At 39.1% G+C, this 25,945-nt stretch overlaps 1 protein-coding gene across 1 annotated transcript in view; it reads right to left on the reverse strand.

Annotated features, from left to right (window-relative positions):
- Positions 1-25,945, reverse strand: part of DNAH14 (dynein axonemal heavy chain 14) — a 404,178-nt gene that overhangs the window by 1,821 nt on the left and 376,412 nt on the right. The window contains exons 81-85 of the mRNA XM_072647720.1: positions 24,564-24,739; positions 19,510-19,706; positions 18,212-18,324; positions 13,412-13,548; positions 4,211-4,365 (exon numbers count right to left, since the gene is read on the reverse strand). Coding sequence (XP_072503821.1) covers positions 4,211-4,365; positions 13,412-13,548; positions 18,212-18,324; positions 19,510-19,706; positions 24,564-24,739 — 778 coding nt within the window. The remainder of the gene's footprint in view (positions 1-4,210; positions 4,366-13,411; positions 13,549-18,211; positions 18,325-19,509; positions 19,707-24,563; positions 24,740-25,945) is intronic.

Genomic DNA, 25,945 nt, shown 5'->3' on the forward strand with positions numbered 1-25,945 from the left:
TGAGGAAACAGAGGAAAACTGAGCTTAAGTTACTTTTTCTGAGTCACACAGCTAGTTAGTGTTGAAGGCTGAATTAGAGTTCCAGCCTCCCTTACTCTGCTGTGGCATTGTGGAAGGGAAAATTGGATGTGGAGACAAAGGTCCCAGGTTCAAATTCTGGTTCTGCCTCTTGTAACTTGTGGGACCATGGGCAAATAACTTTACCTCTCAGGGTCTCAGTTTCCTCATCTGTAAAACGTGGGAGTTTAACTAGATGTTCTCTGTGGATGCTTCCAGTCTAACTCATGAGCTATGATTCAGTATGCTTCTTGGAACATAACACTCCCTTATTACCTCTTCCTCTCTCCTTTCAACTCCAAACCTTGTCACATTTATGTAAGACAGTTCAGTGTGTCTGAAGCCACCTGAACATTTGGTGACTGAAAAAAATTTGAACTAACTGTACCCTTTTCAAGTACTAGGATATTTTCCTGTCTTCTACCTTTACAGGCAACTGGGTGATGCAGGGGACAGAGTACCAGCCCTAGAATTGGGAGGACCTGAGTTCAAATAAGACCTCAGACACTTACTTGCTTTGTGACCTTGAGCAAGTCATTTAACCCTGTTTGCTTCAGTTTAAAAATGTTCAGGGTGAACATTTATACCTCAGAAATTGGGAAGCTGCAAATCAGGGTTTGTTTTATTGTATTGTTGATTGTCTAGACTTAAGAAACTGATAGAAAAATCACATGGAAGCTCATGTCAGCTATTTAGTCAAAACATCAACTTCCAGAGGCTATCCAGCACTGAACTCATGCTTATCCCAATCTCCTATAACCCCTACTTCTACAGCCATGATCCTCCACAAGATACAATCATATTCTCATGGGTACCCTTGACCCTAAGAGATTTGATAAGTTCAGGAAACTTGGCTTAGAATGCTGGGAAAGGCTAATCGTACATTTACCAAAAGAGTAGCAATAAAATTTAAAACAGAACGCAAAGAGTTTCTGATGAATTTTCTAGTTGAGAGTTAGATTATTGAAACCCTTCATTCTGTCTCTGAGGATTTGGGATTGATCAAGGTTTTATTGTACCTGGAAAGGATCGGGATTGATGATACAGAGAGAGCCTTGGTAACAAGTCAGTGCTTTTCAGCTGTAGTGTTTTGGCAGAGATTCAATCATAGAGAAATGAGTGGCAAGAGAGCCTGCCAAAGCAGGGGGAGGGGTTGGGAAGTATACCCAGTCTCCTCAGGGAGGGCCTCTGTGCCTACTCAGATAGGGCCTGTATTCATCAGCTACAACAAATTTATTGTTTCTAGCAGGTGGAGAAGCCTGGCTCTGAGTGAGACTTGATCTCTGAATGGTTATGTGAGGGCTGAAATTTTTAAAAGTCAAATCATGTTTCAACTATAGAAGGGGATACCTAAGAAAATCCTACTGGGATTCATTTTTCAAAATAAAGAATCATTTTGCAAAAGAAGGAAAGAGGGAAACAATTATTTATTAATCATCTGTCATGTGCCAGGAACTATGCTAAGTACTTTACAAATACCTCATCTGATCTTTACAACAACCCTAGGAGGTCGATGCTCTTATGATCCACTTGGGGAAACTGAAGTTAAGTGACTTGCTTAGAGTCACACAACTGATGATGGATTTGAACTGGGGTCTTCCTGACTTTGGACCCAATGGATCATAACTCCCTCCTCAATTTTATTTTTGTAAATCAAAGTTTTAACACAATTCTTTGCTTTAAGTAAGGCTGGGCACCTAGGTGGTGCAGTGGATAGAGTGCAGGGCCTGGAGTCAGAATAAGTAATTTAACCTCAGTTTTCCTCTATTTCCTCAAATGTAATAATTCATACTGCAATAATAGTCTTTGAGAAATAAATGAGGGAAAATAAAAATCTACTGAGTGCTTTACTGGAAGAAAAAAGAAAGTAAGGAAGGAAAGAAGGGAAGGAAGGAAGGAAGGAAAAAAGGAAAGAAAGAAGGAAGAACACCTGAATTCAAATCTGGCCTCAGACAATTACTAGCTATGTGACTCTGGGGAAGTCATTTAGGCTTGTTTGCCTCAGTTTCCTTGTCTGGAAATGGCAAACCCCTCCAGAATCTTTGCCAAGAAAACCCCAAGTGGGGTCATGAAGAGTTCAACAGGACTGAACAATAAGATCTACTGTCTTTTGATGTGCAAATCCTAGGACAGAGATGACACAGCAACTACACAAGTGTGAAGGGCTCCCTCTCCCTGTGCCCTTACAGGTTTCCCTGACTGTAGGAAGTGAGGGGCCTGAGGCTCTGTGGCCCCTGCCCCATTAAATCACCTCCCGGTGGCCAGCCCCTTCATGATGAACTCCTTCAAACATGAGGCTGGCCCCCAGCTGGACAATGCTAGTGAGGCACTCCAGTGGAAGCAGGGGACACCTCTAGGTGAAGCAAAGGCAGCAGGACTGGAGTGGATTTTTGAGAATACAAGGTAGTTGTACAAAACCAGTCTCCTAAGAGAATCACAAGCCTGCCATTAGGAAATCAATAGGTTATTTGTGTATACATCTACACATATACACACGCACACACACACAATTATCCTATGTATATTAAATTAGTGTCTTTAGGACCTGAGACCCAGACAACAGGCCTCTCACCCTGGCTACCAAGACAGCTGAGGGGCTGTCTTCTCACCCTAAAACATCCCTCCTCCATGCCAGCCCTCTTCTCTCACTGGTGAACTCCTTCCATGCTGGACAGGTTCAGCTGTCCTTTTGACTCCCAGATATGCTTTTGACTCTCTGGACTCTGTCACCATGTCCCTTTCACATGTTCCTTCTTATCAACCTCACGTAAGTTCTACTAGTTGTTCCTTGTTCTGCCCTCTGGAGTCATGTTGGGCAAGTCCAGTACCATTTGCCTATGATAGCCCTTCAACTATTTGAAGACAGGTATCATGCTCCTCCTGAGTCCTCTCCTCTCCAGGTTCTACTTCCACAATCAAAAACTCTGAAATTCTTTTATCTGCCCCCTTCTAACCTTCCATCTCTCCCTGGCCTCCCTCCAAAACAAATTATTCTTCCTCATCCTTATCATCCTCATCATTCAGTCCCTTTACCCCTCAGGGCTTTCCCAGGCCACGGTGCACTTCTGCTCGGTTTTAATCCTTTCTTTTCTTTCTAATCTACAATTAAACAGTTTAATTATATACTATCTTTTAATCCCAAGTCTCTTGCACTATTATCTCATCAGTGTTCATGCTTTGCCAAACTCAAGCCCTGGATTACTATTGGCAATTAGGAGGATATGAAAATGCCTTATGTAGTAAGTAGAACTTAAGTGAAACTTAGAAGGAAGCTTATGAAGAAGTTAGAAAACACATTCCAGGTAGGGACAGTCTATGCAAAAGCACAGAGGTGGGAAATGAATAACATAAAAAGAATATCACATAGGTCAAGTTAGTTGGAATGTAATAATAATGTGTTATAAGCCTAGAAAGGTAGAAGCTACATTGTGAAGGGATTTAAATGCCAAACAAAAGAATTTTTATTTATTCTATAAAGTAACTGACTGGCCTACTTCAGATTTATGTTATGTAATCTCAGTTGCACTCTTACTCAGGTGGTTCCAAACTTTCTCTTCTCCCCTCAAACCTCCAACACCAACTTGCCACTTTCAACTTGGCAGAAGACCTTGATTGAGAATATAGGCACTAATTACTGTAAAGTTCTTCTTTTCCTTATCTTACGTCTTAAAAATTCTTCATATTATCTCTTGTTCTCTGCTCTATTACTCTAGCCTATAATGAAAAGTGAGTCTTTCTTGTTGAGAAGCCCAATTCCTGTATTAGAACTCCTGATCCTATCCCCTCTTGTCTTTTATGGAAAGTCACCGTCTATGACCATCCATTCCCTCTCTAGTCTTCAATCTTTCCCTATATACTGAATCTTTCCCAAATGCCTAGAAATATGCCCAGGCCCCCTCTGTACTTAAAAACCTTCATGTGATCCTACCATCCCATCAAGTTATCTTCTATTTCATCTTCAATTCATATACAAATTCCTAGAAAAATTAATCTACATTCATTGCTTCTTCTTCCTCTCCTCTTATTTCCAGGGACTGATTTCATTTCCAACAAGTGGTGTATCCACTAAACTGGAAAGAGGGATGGGGAGAAAGGGACATCTATTATGTCTTTTAAGAATTGTATCTTTGAAAGTAACCAACTACCTCATTACCTTAAATGCTTTCTTCAGCATGTACTCTTTAAATGAGAGACTTCTAGAGGATGCTTCATCCTGGGGATCACTGATTACATGATGGCTAAAGCTAACAGAGTCTACAGATATTTTTTTGGATCTTGCATAATTCTGCAGCACAGCCGTAAAGAAACCTGTGGTATTAAAACAGATAACAATAATCAATTAACTCAACCAGCATTTTATTCAGTGTCTAATGTGTACCAGAGAGGAGAGATGAGGGCTAAGTGACTGATCTTATTTCCTTACTTACCCTTCCAAGATGACCGTGTTTGTAGCCCTTATTTACCTGTTTGATTAAACGTGTCTCTGTGTCTACCTCTCCTTTTTCTTGCTAGTTTCTGTCTCAGGGGAGATCAATCCATGTACACAGAGAGATATAGGTTTAGGTCTAAGCTAATTCCCAAAGTCACTTTAGTTTTTAGAGAACTTCGTCTTCAGAACTGTTATAACCTATGACTGGTGACCAAGTCACTGCTATTGATGGATTTTATAATCTTGCTAATAAAACTAGTTATTAGTGCAACACTTTGACAGGATGCCAGTAGTGTGATGGGCCTGGAGTTGCTATTTGAGCTATTTCCCCCCCTCACTTGGTTGGAGTACCTAATTTCTGTTCTGAACAGCCCAGAAGACTGACTGCAATTCCACACCAGTAAGCATGATAGTTTCATTCCCCACAGATTTAATCAGCCCTGCTAGAGAAGAAATCGATAATAAAGAGTTGCTAATTAAGTAGTGGAGATAGAAGGAAAGTGCTTTAGTTTCCCTTCATGACTTCAGGTCACCAGTACTACGCTTACCACATAAATAGAACTGGTAAATGTGATAGATAAGGCACTATCAACGATATCTAAAAAATTCAAAGGTCTCCATCACATAGGATTGGAAAAGAGCAAATATTTCACTTTCAAAATGGGAAGAAAATAGCATATGCCAACCAGAAACCAGTGAGTTTGAGTCTGATTCCCTGTAAAATTCTAAATGAAAGGGATGGTTGATGTGCATCTAGAAAGGGAAGCGCAGTGATTGCAGAGAGCCAGCATAACTTCATCAAGAACAGGTCATGCCAGACTCACTTGATTTCCTTTTTCAATAGGGTTACTGAATTGGTAGGTCAGGAGAATTCTACAGACAGAATTTGTCTGGATCTTGACAAAGCATTTGACAGTCATATTATTTTTATCAACAAGATAGAGGAATGTGTTCTAGACCAGATGTTGGTGAACCATAGCTAGCAGGCTAGATGTGGCCTGCTACTTGTTTTTGTATAAGAAAAGAATTTTGTAAATTTGTAAAACAAATTTTTGTAAATTTGTAAAACAAAACAGCTAAGAATCATTTTTACATTTTATTTAAAAATGCATTTGTTTAAATATAAACAGGCATTTTATATTAAAATTATATGATTGTGTTGCTTGTTGTATAAAAACAGGCAGCAAGAGGCATTTGGCTCACCAGAGTTTACTGATTTCTGGTCTATCATATGGATTAGAAATTATAAATGGCTGGATCAAAGGAGTAAGACATTAACAGTTCAGTGTCATTTAAGGAGTTACAAGGTAATTTGTCAGCTTAGTTCTGTTTATTTTACTTTGTATTAGGTTCATATAATTCTTCCCATGTCTCTCTAAATTCCTGATATGGCATTTCTTACTTTATTTCATTGTATTCCTATGCCATGATCTGTTCAGTCTTTCCTGAATCAATGGATACCCACTTTGTTTCAAGTTTTTGCTACCACAAAAATGATACTATTAATAGTTTTATATATATTGGAACTTTGTTTCTGTCTTTAACTTGTTTTGGTCAAAGAAGCAACTATTTGGAGTAGTTGAGAGAGTGATGGACTTGTACTTAGGAAAATACAAGTTCAGATCTTGCATCAGACCATTACTGGCTGTGAGAGCCTGTGGAGGCTATTTGGCTTCTGTCTGTTTCAGTTTCTTCATTTGGAAATGGAGATAGTAATAGCGCCTACCTCCCAAGACTTTTTGAGGGTCAAATATTTTGTGAGATAATCTTGGGAAATCTTGAAGTGTTACACAATCATCATCGTCATCATCATCATCATCGTCATCGTCATCATCATCATCATCATCATCATCGTCGTCATCATCATCATCATCGTCGTCATCATCATCATCATCATCATCATCGTCGTCGTCGTCATCATCATCATCATCGTCATCATCGTCGTCATCATCATCATCGTCATCATCGTCGTCGTCATCATCATCGTCATCGTCGTCGTCGTCATCATCATCGTCATCGTCGTCGTCGTCATCATCATCATCATCGTCATCATCATCATCATCATCATCGTCATCATCATCATCATCATCGTTATTATTACCACTCCACTGGGTCAAAAGGTTTAAGTAGTTTAGTCTTTTATTTTGCATAATGCCAAATTGTCATTTTAGTACATTTGGAACAATTCATAGCTCCATTAAAGTCTATCAGTATTTCTATCTTTCCACAGCCCCTATGGAACTCTAATTGCTAGGAAGGTTTTCTTTACATTAAGTCTAAATCTTCTCTCTTCAGCTCTATCCTTTACCCTCATCCTGACTTCCGGAACAAAACAGAGGGATTTTAAGGCCTCTTTCCTGTGACATTCTTTCAAATATCTGAAGATTGATATTATGTCTCCTTTAAGTCTTCTGTTCTCCAAGTTAAAGATCTCCTGTTCCTTTCCTCTTTCCCAGTATGGTATAGTCTACAATCTTCTCTGTTTATTAGTTCACCATCCTCTGGATAAGTTCCAGTTTTCCTATGTTTTCCTAATATCTTGCCCCAAATAGAGCACAGTATTCCAGATGTGGTTTGGCAAGTTAGAGAACAGAGGAAACATGACTTCATTTGTTCTGTACTCTGCATTAATGTAGCCAGGGAGAGCTGCCATGTTATACCTGCTGACTCCGAGTGAACTTTCAATGCACTATAATGCACAGAATTTTTGAGGCAAACTTTTGCCAAATCATACCTCCCCCATTCTGTCTTTGTGAAGTTGATTTTTGGAACCCAAAGTGTAGATGCTATATTGATTCCTTTTAGGTTTCATCTTATTTCATTCAGCCCATAATTTTAAACTTATGTAATGAACTTTTGCCCTGGTCATCCAAAACAGTGCTATCCTGACTTCTCATAAATTTGAGAAGCAAGTCTTTTATGCTTCATCTAAATCATTGATTAAAAAAAATGGGTCAAAGACAGACCTCTGGGGCAGGTCAACAAAAACCTTCCCCAAGCAGACATTGATCCATTAATGACTAATCTTTATGTCTGGTCATTTAACCCATTCTGAATTCACTTAAGGGCACTTTCCTTTCATTCATACCCAAGGATAGTATGACTTTGTCAAGTGCTTTACTGAACTCTAACTCTGCCTACAGCATCTCCCCGATCTACCAGTCTGCTTACCTAATCAAAAAAGGAAAGTAGATTTGTCTGATGTGACTTGTTCTGGATTAAGCAATACTTATCTTTTAGTAATCTACAGTAGTCAACTTCCTTTTCTTAGTGTTCAAAAAACAACCCTTTGATAATACATTTTAGAATTTGGCAATGATGGTAGTCAGGTTTTAATTAGCAGCAGCAATGGAAATGCCACCTTTGTCTAAAGATGATTACCGTCATTATCATCATCATCTCCTTCTTCTTCTTTTTCTCTTTCTCCTCCTTCTCTTCTTTCTCCCACCTCCTTTTCCTTCTCCTCCTCCTCCTTTTCCTTCTCACAATCTTTCGTAATGTCTTCTAGATTCTTTCTGGTTGTATTGTTAGAACTCACATGAATCGTTTAAAGTGGTTAGTGGTAGTAGAATCAAATTTGACTGGACATGTTCCCTGGGAAGATAGCTGATCTTTCTGTTATCTCTTAGGATGACAAATTAATTTCTTTTATCTGTGACCATTATTGAATGACCTGAGAGCATTAACAACATTATTCCTTGCTTCTTCTTTAGATGGCCCAGTTCCCCTCTTTATGAGAAGAGTCTTAATTTTATTATGTAACTTCAAATGTAGAGTGGAGTGTGGAGAAGCAGTTTTCAGGTCTTATTTTCTAGGAGGGAGACCAGCTTGAACTTTGAGCACAGACACACTCACTTGGATATGGAATCAATGTAAATAATGCATACTTAATATAATATGTTGCAATTTTATCCATGCTCTCTGGAAGACGTCCTTAGTCCTTGTCTTTCACATTGCTTGTAGATAATTACAACTTACACTTATTTTCTGCATCACTCACATGGCAGTTGTGTGATGCATGACCTCATATTCTAGTGGAATGTAAAGAAGCTTGGGCTTGTCTTTGGCACAACATTGATTATGGAAGTTGAGTTTATGGATTATGATTTAGTTTATGGATTATGATTATGGAGGTTTAATATCTTATCTTCATATGCTACTTTGAAAACCACTGGTCTAGATCAGAGGTTCTCCAACTTTTTGGTCTCAAGATTCCTTACACTCTTAGAAATTACTAAGGAGCCCTTCCCCACCCCCTAACCAAGGTTTTTGTTTATGCAGGTTATAAGGGAATCCTAATAAAGCTGCCTCCAGCCCCAAATTCTAACTTCCTTGTGGGCCCCACTAAACAGCAGGCATGTCCTGATTTAACCACACGATCTGACTTTAACCACACCATAGGATTCCAGGCTCAGTACAGCCACTGCCCCAGCTAGCTGCTACCCCCAGATCCAATTCACATATTTGAATAGCTGTGTTCTTGTACTCAACCACAATCACGTCATCCATTTAGCCCAAGACAGGACCATAATACCTAACTATACATCTTGACCAGATAGGACTACAATACTTAGTCAATCGGACAGCAGCACAACCAGGATGTTTAACTACTGAACCGTAGAAGGGACCCCTTCCTATTACCTAATCCCTTAAACTCCTCTTGTCTTTTTAATATTCATAATTTCTGTTATGTAATTGCATCTTTAGCCTATAAAAATCCATCTTGCTTTCTCTGAAGTTGCTAGTTTGTCTTGGAACCTAGCCCACTTCTGAGGGGCATCAGTCCTCAATAAATGTCTGTACTTGGATAAGAAGTGGTCTGACTCTGAATTCTTTGAGGCAATACCACCACAACATACCATGAAACTGCAACAGGTTATAACTTCTGATATTTACCATATCAGAAATTAAAATATCTTAGTACTATTATGAAAATTGCTTTGAACTTACCTGCCTTGTAAAAGGGTCTCAGAGACTCCCAGGGGGTCTCCAGACTCTACTTTGAGAAATGCTAATCTAGATTGCCTTTTTTCATCTTTTCATTAGCTCACATAAACTTTTTGACTAATTTTTTAGCACAGAAATGAATCTAATTCTCAAACTATGATTCCTCATAGCTATACTTGCAACAATGTAGGTTAAGGGTCTTCATTATAATATCATAGATTTAGAGCTGGAAGGATCTTGGAGATCTAGTCTGTTCTCTCATTTTACAGGTGAGGAAACTGTGGCTCAGAGGAGTTAAATGACTTGCCCAAGGTCACACAGGTAGTAAGTAGAAGATTAGGTTTGGAATCCAGGTTTTCTGACTTTGCAGTCAGTGCTTTCCCATTCTATCAAAGTAATTTCCTTATCTTTTGTTGCTACAGTTAACATGGGAGGGAGGCATTTTCGAACTTTTCTCTCTTCCTCAAGTGCTAGCAGTTTTTTCAGGGAGTGCTTGGTAGTATACTATTTGCTTTGGTAAAGAGCAGTTGTAGAGGGCAGGGAAACATTCCTAATTTGGAGATAGGAGAGTATTGATAATGCAATAACAGTCTAGGCAATTTTAACCTGGATTATAGCTTTTCATTCTGGGTGCTGTATTTTTTTTTTCTTTTATAAAGGGATATTTGCTTCAAAGACATAGCAACAATAAACACAAAAATGTTTCCCACCAATATCCCCAAGGCATTAGATATTGATAAGAGAAGAGGTAAAAAGCTTCCTGAGTACTGGGAAAACTTATAATTTCCAAATGTAGAATACAGTCACTGAGGTAACAATAATAATGACTATCATTTCTATAGTGCCTATTAGGTGCCAGGCACTGTATTAAGTGTTTTACAAATATTATCTCATTAGATCCTCACAACTTCCCTGGAAGTATATTATACCCATTTTACAGTTAAGGAAACTGAGGAAAACAGAGTTAAAATGACTTGCCCAGGGTCACAAAGCTAATAAATTGTCTAAGACTGGATTTGAACTCAGACCTTCTTGACTCCAGGCCCAGTGCTGTAACCACTGGGCTATCTAGTTGCCTCTAGCAAACATACAAAAAGACAAAACAAGCTCCAAGATGACAGAATCTTAAGGCTGTACGCCCTTACAAATGTGTACCAGGTGAAAATTCTATCAATCCTTTCAGCAAATACACACGCACACACACATACACACACACACATACACACACTGATAAAATGACTCAGTCACCTTTGCAATCCATAAAGACAATATGTTTTACATTTAGCAGTTCTAAATGATTGGTAAGTGAGAGACAGGACAGCTGGCGTGAGATACAGGAGCATTCTACATGAATGCCTGGTTTTGGGTGCTCAGTTCAAACACAACAGACATTTCACAGCCCCCTGCTAGGGGTCAGGCTCTGTGCTGGTCAGTGAGAATGGAGTGACTTCCTCATGGAGTGCACATTCTGTTGAACTGGTTTGTTGCTAGTTCAGCTCCTTGTGACTTGCCTTTCTTGTTTTGGTTTTGGCGGTTCCGTGGACTCATTTATGTGGGCTATCTCTCTGCTAGAGAATCCTGGAAAAGGGAATGCTCATATAAATGTTATCTTCTCAATCTCTCCATGAACTCTCATCCTATGTGATTTTCATCCATGGCATTTCATAAATTCTCCATAAGGAAGGAGTTCTTAATCTGGGGGACATGGACCCTTAAGATTTTCATGGATAGATTTCAGGGTGAACTTGGATGAGAAAAAAAATTAAAGCTTTATTTTCACCATCCCCTAAGTGAAATTTAGCATTTCCTTTAAATTTTTATTTAATTATTGTCCAATTATATTTTTAATAATTTTTCTCATTCATTTTTAAAAATTTTGAGTTCCAAATTTTTCCCTCCCTTCTGCCTTTCCCCTACCCCTTGGGAAGGCAATTATACATATGAAGTCATGCAAAATATTTCCATTATTAGCCATGATTGCAAAATAAAACACACACAAAATTCTCAAGAAAAATAAAGAAAGTGATAAAAGCATGCTTCAGTCTGCACTCAGAATTCATCAGTTCACCCTCTGGAGGTGGATAGCATTTTTATCATGGGTCCTTTGGAACTGTCTTGAATCCTTGTCTTGATCAGAGTAGGGAAGCCTGTCACAGTTGATCATTGTTACAATGTTACTGTTACTGTGTACAATGTTTTCCTGGTACTGCTCACTTTGCTTTGCATCGGTTCATGTAAGTCTTTTTGGGTTTTTCTGAAACCATTCTGCTCATCATTTCTTGCAGCACAATAATATTCCATCACAATCATATATCACAACTTGTTAGCATTTCCTTTAACGATGAATGAAGGTAACAAAACATTATTCTGAGGAGAGGGTTCATAGAGTTCATGAGACTGCTAGTGGGGTCCACAATACAAACAAGTTAAGAGCTTCTGCCAAAGGAGATTTTCTCAATGTGTTGAAAGCCATCCCCTGGTTTTTAGACTCTTGGGTTAGTTGCTCTCTTTCTGCTCTCATTCTCATTTTCCTCAGCAATACCTTTTCAGCTATTTGTCTTGTGGAATTTTCATTGGTTAACAAGCTGCAGTCTGCTTATTCCTTCTTCCTCCTTATTCATTTTCTCCCCATCCCTGCTCATCAATCTCTACTAGGGACCTATGCACAAGGCCTGTGTACCCAAGTAGAATGTTCAAGGGCACCATGATTCTGGTGTTCATTGCCACCCTTCTCAAAAAAAAAAAAAAGCAATGATTCTGGGTTAGTCAATTGTTGATTTTGCAAGTGCCTAGCAATTCTTGTGGAGTGGCCCAGAACTGATTAAGATAAAAGACTGGTAGTTAGAAGAACAGCAGAGAAGTGAGAATTCTTTGTGTGTGTGTCAATGAGCAAGCTAACACCTAGTACTGGAGTCACTCCTCTGATTGCTCAAGCTCATTGTTTTTAATAGGGGTGCACCTGGGTTACACCACTCACATATCATCCTATTTATCTTCTGCCCTTTGTAGCTAAATTCCTCAGAAAGGCATCTGTGATGAGCATCTCCATTTTCTCTCCTTTTACTCTCATCCTAACCCCCTTACAGTCTCACTTCCGACCTTAGCATTCCAATTTAACTGCTCTCTCCAAAGTTACTAATGATTCCTTAGTTGCCAAATCTAGTGGCCTTTTCTCAGTCCTCATTCTCTTTGACCTCTGAAGCTTTTGACACTGTGGATCACTCTGCTCCTGGATACTCTCTTGTCTCTAGGAGGTTTTCTTCCTACCTCTCTGACCAATCCTTCTCTGTCTCCTTTGCTAGATCTCTTTCCAGATCAAGCCCTCTAACTGTAGGTGTACCTCAGGGTTCTCTTTTCTTCTCCTTCTGTACTACTTCACTTAGATCTCATCAACTCCCATGCATGTAATTTCCTTGCTGATGATTCTCAAATCTGCCTTTCCTGCCTCAATCTCTGGACTGATCTACACATGCCTTTCAGACATCTTGAACCAGATGTCCAGTGGACAACTTCAATTCAACATATCCAAAACAGAATTATCTGTCCCCCTAAGTCAACCCCTCGTTCACCATTGGCCCCCAACTCTCAATCTTCCCTATTACTGTAGAGGGTAACACCATCCTCCCAGACCCTCAAACTCACAACCTAGGAGGCATCATTGTCTTTTACACCCTATATCCTAGCTGTTGCCAAGACCTATTGATTTAAACTTTGCAAGACCTCTCGAATACACCCCCTTCTCTCCTGAATCCCAGAAGGATGGGGATATTAGACAAGTTGGTTTGAAAGGAGAGGTAGAGAGGTGAGGTTATAAGGAGTTGTTTGGAGAATGGTGGGGGTGAGTAAGGATCAAGAGAGGTCTGGCTTAGATGGAGAACATAAATGAGGGGAAAAATGGGTGCCAAAAGAGGATTTGTGAGAGCACCAAAGACCAACTGCCAGCTTGACAATTTCCCCAAGCTAGCCCCAGGTTCCTACCTTGTGGGAAGAAGAAAGTTGGAAGCCAGAATCGGGTGGGGAAGGAGTCAGTGGGATCTGCCTCTTTTTCCTCATGTTCAAATTCTTTATTTCGATTTGGAAAGTAACGCTTCCAAACTGTAGTCATTTTAACATGCCTGAAAGTAGGCACAGAATAGACTTTGAGATGGCTGATGCAATAATACCTTTCTTAAATTTCTAAGATTCCAACTGAATTGATTCATTTCTATTCAACCCATGCTGAAAAGATACTATTTGCACTATGTGTTGTTACACAAAATACAAACCAAGGAGCATACAAATAAAACTTTTAGGTCCTATTAAATCCAGGAACTTGCTTGGTTGGTCTGACACTAAGCAAGCAGGACTAATCAAAAAACATCCAAGAGAAGAGGACCCCAATTACGCTCAGAAGTCAGGCACAAACATACCTTGATTCACTTTTGGTCTCTGTATTATCGCATCTGTAGGTTACAACAGTGACTGGCATACGAGTGGAGATGGTATTTATTGTCTCCTCCTGTTCCTTTTTTCCCCTATTCTAGTTCCTCAGCCTGGATCTCTAAGCATTATCCTTCCCATACTTAATTCTAAGTGATAACAACAACAGTACAAGAATAGGCAGCATTTATATAGCGTTTTAAGGTTGGCAAAGCCCCCTACAGATGTTAGCTCAATTGATCACCACAACAATTCTGTAATGTAGGTGCTACTATTCTCCCTATTTTACAACTGAGGAAACTGAGGAGCAGAGAGGTTAAGAGATTTGCTCAGGGACTAGAAAGCAATTGAGGCAGGCTTCAAACTCAGGGTTTCCAAACTCTAAATCTTGTGCTCTATCCACTATGCCCCCAGATAGGCCTCTTTCCCTCCTTACAATTTCCCTTTAGAGGCTTCCTTCTTTTGGGGAAATTAAAGCACAGAATGAGAAAAAGTAGAACACGTAAGTCTAGGTAGTCATCCAGGTGGACCACTGCACAAACCATATCAGTCCTACAGTCATTTCTTCAACCCTCCCTACCCCAGAGTCTGGGAGAATTTGCCTTTTTCCTCTTTCCCCTAGCAGTCCTAAGATTGGGAGCTCCCAGCATCAGCTCCTTCTGCCCACCCTTCACCTTTCTAATTAAAGGATCCATCCCTTAACTCATTTCTTAGAGAGACCTATTCACTGAATGGACATAATCTCACTCAAAATGAGAACCTGTAAAGGTCTTAGCCTAAAAAGTCCTGGGACATTTCCAGTCATCCTGATGAATATCAGGCCACTGGACCCAGATGACTCTGGAGGAAAAAGTGAGGCTGGCGACCTTGCATAGCCCTCCCTCACTGAAATCAAAGTCAACTGCAAATCATGACATTATCTCCCTGATGTCATGGTCCTCTTCAAAAACAAAGGACAAACACAATACAAGCATAAAGGAGAAAAACAGCTAACCCAAGCTCTTTTGTCTTCCCAGGCAAATTGTGGGACAGAAATGCCTTTGCTGGGCACACCACTGATGAAGTTTTGCAAAATGCCTTGACCTCCCATCCTCTGTCTGTCTGGGAATTGATTGCCTCAGAATGGCCAAAGGTGCCAAGAAAGAACAGTGAAACTTGTGAATCCCCAGAATAAAGTGTATGGACTTCCAATGCCGTAGGGCTAGATGGTAGTTGCTCTACCTCCATTGCCCAGTTTGTAGTCTGGTGGGCTGAGCTCACTCATAGCTTGTGGTGATGGATAGGGAGCCAAAGTGAATAACAATAGTTCATTCTATAAGCCCAACCTAGTAAGCTGGGAACCTGGATCTTTCCCCATGGAACCGTGCTATTCCCGTGAATAAGAAGAGGGCTAGCTAGTCTTTGATTCCCATATGGAGCTGGAGTATGGGCGCCATAGTGATCTGGAAAGCAGGAGTGATGAGAGGAGCGCCACCTGGAGGACAGAACTTCAGGGCTCAAGCAGGTGTGCAGGGGAATAAGGATCCACACTGGACTCTTGATACTGATGTCTGGGTGTGGCCTTATGATTTACTTGCATTATATATGAAAGGGTTCTGAGAAAGTTTTCCTCATTCCCATTAATTTCAAATGCAATCCATGTTAGAGTTTCATACCTTAGGAAAGGTATTAAAATTATTACTGAGAGAAATGATTATTTCTCTCTTCTATTAATAACTAATTATTGAATTAGGACCAAGATTGTTCCCCTTTTCTACTTCCTCATCCAGAAATCAACCAGTGTGGAAAATTTTTCTAAAAGACTTACCCAGCCAGAATGGCTGAGATCTAATCAAAGACATTAAAAGACATTCTAAGTTTGGGCTAATGAATGGATTCCTGCTCACGGTGTTTCTTCAGACAGGTCTGGGAAAATGTGGATTCTCCCTTTTGTCAGACAAGTAATATGTATATTGATAAGACTCTCTGACCAAGATTTGGGTGCTCAGTGTTAGGTACCTCAAGACCCTCAATGTAGCACAGCCCACCTCTCATTGTAATATTCATTCTCTCATTAATTGTGAACCAATCAGAGTTGATTGCCACCCTTAGGAACACTCTTCCAAGGGCACATAAACTGTGACCCCACTGTCATGAGGGATCTTTGGCATTTGAGAGTACCATTGACTTCTTTTACTAACAACATGCTAGTCTTATTAATAAAATGATCAAATTACCAGAAACTATGTCTTGAACTTTTCAAGCATCACATTACTCAAGAGAGCTAGCTTATGAAACTATTAGCAGATATTTCTACCTCAGTATGAATCAGTTTATCAGGCCCTTACCTCTCTGGGAACAGGTTTTTTTTTTTTTATAGCAGAAGGAAGATGGTAAGAAGGTAGGTGGGTCTTGGGCTCCTGTGTGAGTAGCAGGGCAGAAAGAGGAAGTGGGAAGGGTTGAAGCCAGATTTTGCTCAGTTCTAAAAAAAGAGCAATTTTGGCTCAGAAATACATTTCTAATTTCATAATGAGGAAAGTCAGATCTTACAGAAGGAAATTTACTTTCTAATATATCTTTTAATCTTTTTTGCATAATCATAGATAGTACCCTCATATTCACTCTTCTGTTTACTTGAGTTAATGCAAACTGAGGGAATTAAAACAGCAGGTGCTTAACTGAAGTAATTGGGTGAACCACACTGACTCCCTTTTGTGTCTCAATTCTGGAGCTAGCTCGATTCCCTTTCTATTTAATTATGGCTCTAGTCCAACTTCTGTCTTGTGAGAAAACTTCATTGTATGGTTCGAAATTAGCCCTGCAAGGCTGGGAAGCTGGACCACCTTTATCTGCTGCTGAGAGACCTTTAACTAAGGACCTAAGTTATGTCGACCAGGAACTCCGTCCGATCCAAACATGGATGCAAGAAATTTTTTTCACAATTGTACATGTCAAGGAGCTCATGTGTCTTATCTGAAAATGCCCCATACTGGTCTATCAGTCACTGTTTCCATGTTTCTTTGATGGAATACAGGCACTTTGGAGGGTGAGTAGGACACCTCTTTTACTGATTTCAGGGAATTAATTGCACTTATTTGCTCCCCTTTCCCAACTCAGAAAGTCCCTAGTCTTTCTTCCAATTAGAAATCATATTACCTAATTTTGTATCCTGACTAATTGTTGTTTTTTGGTTAATTGGTCTTATTTGGTTGTTTTTAATGCATAAAAATCTGTCTCTTCTTGTATTGTGCCAGTGCCAAAGCTGAGAAGGGAGGCCAGGTCCCAATTTGTTATGCAATTGGTATAAATTGCTTAATAAATTGATGTGATTGGAAGCTCAAACCTTTGTTTCCTCAGTCATTTCATCTTTCATCCGTCCCAAAACCTTAAAATGCTTTATTAATGTTACCTACTCTTATCATTTAAAGAGTAACATCTTTATATTATCTTTGTATCATCTATTTATAAAATCTTCTATATATGTACATTAAAAAATTTTTTTTGTTGAACAGGATGCTTCTTTTGGAGGAGTAGCGCAGGTATACAGGGAGAAATCTAGGTGATGTAGAGATAAGGTATTAAAATAAAATTTAAAAATTAAAATTTTAAAAATTAAGTAAAAATAAAGAAGGTAATAAAATTAAATTAAAAGTTAAACAAAAATAAAAATTTAAAAACTAAAAAAAGATACATGACAAGCAGTGTGGTATAGTGAATAGGAAACTGGTCTTAGAGCCAGGAAAAACTAGGCCTAAACACCACCCCATGATAAATACTGACTGTACGATGCTGGTCAAATCACTTTAGCTCTGTATTCTTATCAACCTAAGACTAAAAGTAAAAGAAAAGGTTTCAAGGTGCATCAGTATAGGGAGTCTCCTCATTTAGGAGTTCCCTTTAGGAATAAAATCATAGGACTAGTCCCTAACTCTGATAAAGAGATATGTTACAATTATTATGTTATAGTTTTATTAATCCAGCTATTTTGATTGTAGAATTCTATCATTATACTCTTTTGACTTTTGGAAAGTTTTAAGGTAGATAAGTTTTCAATTTTAGATTTCTGCACTCAGAATTAGAAAGAATTTGGATCATTAAAAAATGCTTTTGTTTCTCAAGTTTTTCTATAAAGATCTTACCAAATATTGTTTTGAGTAATAAGATAGTATAGCGCCCTCCGCTGCCTAAAAGGATGTTTGGAAAGGTGAGCTAGATGCGTCTGCCTTACTTTCTTGGCAGAGTGTCACAATACTTACTGAATACTTACTTAAAATAGATCTCCATTTCTCTAAATTGGCATTAGCCTAGATTTTAAAAAAAATTTAGATACCAGAGGTGTGCATTTCAACAATTACTTTCCAGCTAATCTGCCACCCCTACCGAAAATGTATAGCGTTGTAGGCCACTTTTGCCCAGTTGTTGATAAATGCCAATCGCTGGAGGAGAAAGGTGACCCAGGCAGATAACAACTTTCCGGTATCATAAGAAGTTCGCTGTTGGGATTAAGAGACAGACACATCAGATTTTTTTTTTTCTTAAAAAAGTGACTTCTAAGATCACTAAGTATTTCATAGCAAACTCTAATAATGGACTCTAGAGTCAGACAGGGAGAAACCACTGCAAGATGAAGTCATTTTCCAAATGAATATCCAGGAAGATCTGAGTTCAAATCCATCTTCAGGCACTTACTACCTGTGGGACAGGTTTAGAGAAGTAACTATGCCCAGGGTCAGAAGTTCTCTGACTCTGAGTCCAGTTTGGGCTTAGTAGTTACTCATCACACTCACAGAGTTGTAGAATGTTAGAGCTGGAAGAAAACCTTAGCAATCACCAGGTTCAACACCCTTATTTTACAGATGAAGAAACTGGGGAAGCGAAGGAACTTGACCAAAGTTGCAAAACTATTTCTGAGAATGTCCATTGCCCCATCCTTGCTGCTACCAACAAGGTGCTATAACTTCTTTTTACCTTATTAGAAATAACTTTTCACTTCAGGAGACTGGATATCAACTACAGTTTTCCTAGTTTCTTTTTGGTCATAATTAGCCCATCCCACCAACCATTACTCTAAAACAAGAAGGAGAATTCTCTACTTTGAAGAGTTCTGAGTGTTTAATGGTTGTCTGGACAGTTAAGTCAGTGGTGGCAAACTCAGATAGAAATGGGGGCCACTAAACCATGAGTAAGGATCCCTGTGGGCTATGTATTGACTTAGAAAACCACATCTTAACATTATCTATGGTCCCTTGCATTTTTATTTTGTTAAATGTTTTCAAACTACATTTTAATCTGGTTTGGAGTACACTAGGGAGTGCTTGATCTAAGTCATTGATTGGGATAATAATGTGTCCAAAAGCATACTGGTGAAGATTAAGGGGAAGGACTGAAAAAGTGTTTTAACCCATTGGTTATTAAGTAATTTAAAATAAATTGCTATTGAGCAAGCCTAACTCTATTGATTTCACTGTTAATAAAACATTTACTTAAAAAAAATATTATTGCACAACATAAAGACCATTCTAATCATATTACGCACCTTCCCTGAGTTGGTAAGAAATTGATTTCACAGAAAGGTCAACTTCTTGATTAAAAATTGAGTGTTGTCATGCAAAAGAGCATTGATTTCATTTGTGTATCTTTGATCCAAAGTTCCAAGTACAAAATTAGGTGCCACTTACCTGCCACAAGTCAGGTACTTTGTTATTAATGAGACACTCATAGATCTCTTCTAGCTTTTGGTTCATGGTGGTTTCACCTCTGACAGCACCCTGGAGTTCTTTCAGAGACTGGTGGATTATGGACAGTAACTTATTAAATCGACCAATTTCTTGACAAAGGAATGTCAACAAGGCAGAATGCAGAAGGGGATCATAATCTGGTTTTAAAAAAAGGGAGGTAATGATATAATATCCCATAGAAAAAGTAAGAGTGGTTGGTGTTTGAAGCTAATGCAATCTGACAATGCTTAGGCTGATCAGTGTAAATGTTTTTAACGGATCTTAAAAAATATTTAAATGTGAAAAGTCACTGAATAGCTGGGCTCTTGAACATCTAAGTGGAGAATTTATCATAGCCTGCTGGCCAAGATAATGTGACTCCTGACTCTACGTTCACATTTGTTGAAGATAGCAGTTACAGGAACGTGACTTTGAAAATACTCATGCAACAGATAGGAAAGCAGCAAAAATAGTAGCTCATAGATACATAATGGTTTGTGATATGATTTCCTAAGAATAGTTCTATAAGGTACATAAGAATTCTTAGTATCATTTTATAGAAGAGGATACTGAGTTTCTAAGAAGCATAATGATTTGTCCACAGGCATACAACTAATAAAAATAGTAGCATGAGGACCTGGTGCTAGGTTTTTGGATTCTATAATCGGCTTGTATTTCCATTCCACTACTTGGGCTCTCCTTACATTTACGTTTGAAGTTTGGGGTGGCCCCAAGGGATGGGACATGTAATTATGTTATAAAATAACTGTGTTCTTTAGGAGATTGAATTTGCCCAAGCTGTGTCCACATCTACAATTAAAGCACCATGCTATGCTGTAATGAGGCAGTACTGTAAGCTGACCTCTCTTTTTTGCATTCTACTCACTTCCTGTGACCTTCTCCTCCATCCCACTTCCGCCATATACAAAGACAGTCAAAACCTTGATCATACCATTACCCACAAAAGCTCCATCTCTGTGTCCAAGATTCCCAAATCTCTTTGTCTGATCATAATAAGTTGACTTTCTACCTCTCCCTTTGCCTTCCCCCAAATCCTACACTTTTTGATGCTTCAGTCTGTATTCAAACACCATCAGTTTTTCCTCTGTGGATGGATAGCATTTTTCATCATAATTCCTTCAGAGTTGTCTTGGATCATTGCATTTCTGAGAATAGCCCACTTCTCTTCTTTCTCTCTACATCTTTACTTGTAATCTCATCAGATCCTATGGATTAATTATAATTTCTATGCTGATGATTCTCAAATCTACTATCCTATCCTAACTGCTCTGCTGACCTCCAATCTCACATCTTCAAATGCTTTTCAGACATCTTGAGATCACTGTTCAATAGACATTTTAAACCCAACATATCCAAAACTAAACTAAGTGTCTTTCCTCCTAAATCTCTATCTCCAAACTTTCCTATTACTTTCAAGGATGCCATCATCCTCCTAGCCCTTCTGGCATAAAACCAAGTTTCCCCTTGAATGCTGTCTCTTAAGCCCCCATATCCAATTTGTTGCCAAGGCTTATCAATGTCAACTTTGCAAAACCTCTTGAAATTCCTTCTTCTCTTTTCTGACATGACCACCACCCTGGTACAGCCCTTATCCTCTCACCCTTGGACTACTGTAATAGCTTGCAGGGTTGGCCTTCCTTAAGTCTCTCCCTACTCCAGTACATTCAACTGCCAAAGCAATTTTCTTGAAGAGCATGTCACTGCCTGTACTAAATTAACTCCGGTTGCTCCCTATTGCCTCCAGGATCAAATACACAAATCCTTTTTTTTTTTTTTGGTGATGTTCAAAGCTCTTTGTAATTTATATCCCTCTGACCTTTCCAGTCTTTTCACATCTTATGCCCTGTCATGTACTCTTAAATCCAGTGACACTGACTGCCTGGCTGTTCCATGAATAAGATCCTCTACGCCTCCACTCTGGACATTTTTTTCTGACTGTTCCCCCAACCAGGAATATTCTCCCTCTTCATCTCCACCTATTGGCTTCCCTGGTTCCTTTAAGTCTCACTTAAAATTCTATCTTCTACAGGAAGCCTGTCCCAGCCTATTTTAATTCTAGTGCCTTCCCTTTTTACTTATCTCCCATTCATCACACACATACACGCAACACACACACACACACATACACACACTCATAGCTTGTTTGTACATATTTGCTTGCTTGTTGTCTCCCCCGTTAGATTGTGAGCTCCTTGAGGGTAAAGGGGTGTCATTTGCTTCTTTTGGAATCTCTAGTGCTTAGCACAGTGCCTGACATGCAGCTAGGGGGTGCAGTTGGCCTGGAACACTGAACCTGGGAATCAGAATGACTTGAATTCAAATCTAGCATCAGATACTAGCTGTATGACCCTGGGCAAGTCACATAACCTTTGTTTGCCTCAGTTTCCTCTACTATAAAATGGGGATAATAACAACACCTACTTTGTAGCGTTGCTGTGAGACTCAAGTGAGATAATAATTGTAAAGGACTCAGTGTCTGGCACATAGTAGGTGCTACATAAATGCTTATTCCTTTCTCTTCCCCTTATTGACTGATTGCTCACTTTACAAACTGGAAAACTGAAGCAAAGATTTTTAAGTTATCTCCTTAAGGCACACTAACTTGTGAAAATGACGCAAGCATTCAAATCTTATGACTTCATTGTTTGTTCCATTCTAAGTTAATTGAGTTTTGTGACTTTACTTCCTTTTGAAGGTTGCAGGTAACTGGAAAACCTGAGGGAAGTTTTAGGTCTGGGTGGGGATGGAGGTATGGGTTGGTAGACTGCAAAAGGGAAGCATCAATTTTAATAATTCCCTGTAGGGGTCTTAAGACAATTTTATTGATTCTTTTAAACATTTCAGTCTCTTTCCTGTGACTACCCCTTCTTCCCACTGCCAAAAAACCTTCCATTTTAACAAAGAGACATAGTTAAGTAAGAGAAACTCCTTTAGCTGTGTCAAAACCTATTCTGGTCCCAGTGCCTAACAGCTCTCTGGTGAGAGCAAGGAGACCTACACTGTGATCAGTTCTCAAAAGTCAAGAACAGTGACTGCATTGTTCAGAGTTCATATGTCTCTCAGTATTGTTTTCTCTACATTTGATGGCGAATGTGTAAGTTTTTCTCCTGGTTTTTCTTCCTTCCCTCTGCATCAGTTCATATAAATCATCCCTAGTATCTCTGGATTTTTCATATTCATCTTTTTATGGCGCCATAATATTCCATTCTAGTCATGTATGACAATTTGGTGACCATGTATTTTGCTTTCATTCTTTTTTTGGTACCATAAAGAATATACCTATGGATATTTTGTTACTTGTAGGATGTTCCTTTTCTGTATTTGACTTGCTTGAGACATGACTAGCAACGGGATTTCTGGGCCAAAGGGTACGAACAGTTTAGTGACTTTTCCAGATTTATTCCAAACGTTTTTTTCCCCAGGAGAGGGGAACCAGTCTCCAGCTCGAACAAATGCGCAATAGTATGCCCCTCTTCCCACAATCCCTACAACAGAGACTGTTCCTATTTTCTTTTTAATCATCTTTGCCAATCTATTAGGTTTTACTTTGCTTTTCTCTCATTATTAGTGATTTGGAGCATTTTTTTCATGTGATTGCTCATCATTTTCATTTCTTCTTCTTAAACCTGTCTGTATATACTATGACCATTTTGCATTCTGGGAGTGTGTAAGATGTACACATAGGTAACTTAGAGATCATTGTTACAAAACAGGGTACTATGTAAAGTCAGAGGGAGAAGCACACTATTAACTTGGAGGAGAACAGGAAAGGCTGTATGGAGTTTGAATTGGGTTTTGGCATATTGATAGGAATTCAATAGGTGAAGGGGGGTGGATCCTCAAGAGTAGAATAAACCAGGACATAGAGATGGGGAAGTACAGTATATGTTTGGGGACAGAGATTATTCCTGTTTGGCTGGAGCACAGTGTGCTTGGCAATGGTGGAGGAGGAGGGAGGAAGAAAGGGATACATATATATGAGATAAGCTGGAAAAATTAGGTGATTTTAGTTTGTGAAGGGCTTTGAATGCCATGTAAAGGAGATTGAGTGCTTTGGATGAAGACATAGATGGCATGCTTTTCAGATTTTCAGATGACACAAGAACCCAGGGATGGCAAAATGTGGATAAAAACAAGTCACAAAGTAGATAGTAGAGGAAAATTCTGTTGAATGTTTCTTGATCTGCTCATGGTCAGAGTCTTGCACATAGTATAAGGGGCATGAAGAAATTGTTCTCTAATTCTCCCATACAGTTGTAAAACCTGATGAGTCAGTACTTTAAAGCTGTAAAAGCTCTCATTGTTTTTAGAGTTGGATTTTAGAAACATTTTCCCATTCACCTACAAATGTTATGCTTATTACAATATGCAATCTAACTTCCGAGAACTGACCTTCAAGTCAGGAAGGTCTGGGTTCAAGTTCTCTTTCTGACATACACTAGTTGGGTGATTTAACAGACTGCAAAATGGGCAAGTAATTTAACCTCCATTGCTCCAGGTGGATCTTTAAGATTATAAGTTAGAGAGAAGGTGCTGATTTGTATTAGTATGCAAATACTTCACCATGAAATTACAGGTCTGGTCCAAGAAAGAAAGAAAGAAGGGAAAAGAAAAACAGGAAGGAGGGTGGGGAGAAAGAAAGAGAGAAGGAAAGAAAGAAGAAAAGGAGGGAAGAAGGAAGAGAGGAAGAAGGAGAAAGGAAGGAGGAAAGAAAGTAAAGGAAGGAAAGAAAAGAAGAAAGGAAGAAAAAAGAGAGGAAGGAAGAGAGGAAAAGGAAAAAAGAGAGAAGGAAAGAAAGGAGAGAAAGAAGAAAAGGAGGGAAGAGGGGAGGGAGGAAGGAAAGGGAAGAAATAAAGGAAAGAAAAAAGGAAGAAAGGAAAAAGAAGAAAGAAAAAAGGAAAGAGAACCTAAGGATAAAAAAAAATGCTGCTTGACATGCGTATTTTTCCTTTTGTGAGTATTATTTTGCTCAGAGTATGAACTACACTTCTCACCTTTGGCATTTTTATTAAGTCTAACCCAAACAGAACTTGAGATGATGGTTAACAGTGTCGTTGGAAAGATGTCTTTGGTTTCAGTGACCGATGGTTCCTTCTCCACAGTCAGAGGCAATCGCTTGAGCATCTCAGATGAGAGTTCTAGCACCAGCTCATCTTGACTCTTTCCACTCCTGAAAAATAAGTTCTGGGAATTAGAAATTTGGCAGGATATAGTACTTTCTGATTGTATTAGGATTTCAATGAAAGACTTTTTACCCCAGTGTAACTATGTAAGAGTGCTCTGTCATATACATCCATGTCCCTATCACATTCTTTTCCATCTTTCCATTGTGCCCTCTGGAGTTCCTGCTCTATTGTTAACAAACTACCTTTCATAAAAGCCCACACCTTCCATAAGGAAATTACTTTGTATATTTTTTTATATTTACTTGTGCATAAACATGTTCTTCCCCAAGACAATACAAGCTCCTTGAAGGCAGGGACAATTTCATTTTGTTTTTGTGTTCTCAGCACTTAGTGGGTATCTGGCCCATAATAAGCACATAATAAATGCTTGCTTACTTGAATCAAATTTAATACTTGCTTCCACAAAAATCACATCATACAGAACCATAGGCATACATATGCATAGGGTGTAGGCAGCACAGTGGACGTTAAATATTACCATTCATGCTTCCCCAGAAGATGGTAATGTTCTTCCCAGCCTGCGCTGTACCTCCTCTTCCTCTCCCCCAAAATACATGCTTCTTGCTCGAGAGTGAAACACTTTGATGAGGGTAGTTCACAGGAAAAATCTTATGGACAAGTTGGTAAGTAAACCGATAATTGGGAGAGTTAATTCAGCTCAGCTTCAAGTACTATTAGCCTGGATTGTCACTAACCATTTGATTTGAATTGACTGGCTGAAAATATTACAGTGTGGCTTATGTTTGTCAAAATATATCAGGCACTTTGCTATAATATTGGCCAAGGCAATGTTATGCAGGATATGTTTGTATATCATTTTAGGATTTAAGTTCTTTGACAGCATAGAACTTAAACTCCCTACACGGGGGCAGCTAAGTGGTGCAGTGGATAGGGTTATGGTCCTGGAGTCAGGAAAATCCGAGCTCAAATCTAGCCTCGGACACTTACTAGCTGTGTGATCCTGGGCACTTAACCATGTTTGCCTCAGTTTCCTCATTTGTAAAATGAGCTGGAGAAGGAAATGACGCACCCTTCGAGTACCTTGGCCAAGAAAAGTCCATAATGGGGTCACAAAGGGTCAGATGTGACTGATCAGCCAAATGACAACAAACTTCCCAGAGTAGTTGTGAAGATCCATGAGATGATAATTATAAAGGGCTTTGCAGAGTTGCCTGACACGTGGTGAGTAC

Source organism: Notamacropus eugenii, chromosome 2, assembly GCF_028372415.1.
Source record: "Notamacropus eugenii isolate mMacEug1 chromosome 2, mMacEug1.pri_v2, whole genome shotgun sequence".
In the NCBI taxonomy this organism is placed as follows: Eukaryota; Metazoa; Chordata; class Mammalia; order Diprotodontia; family Macropodidae; genus Notamacropus; species Notamacropus eugenii.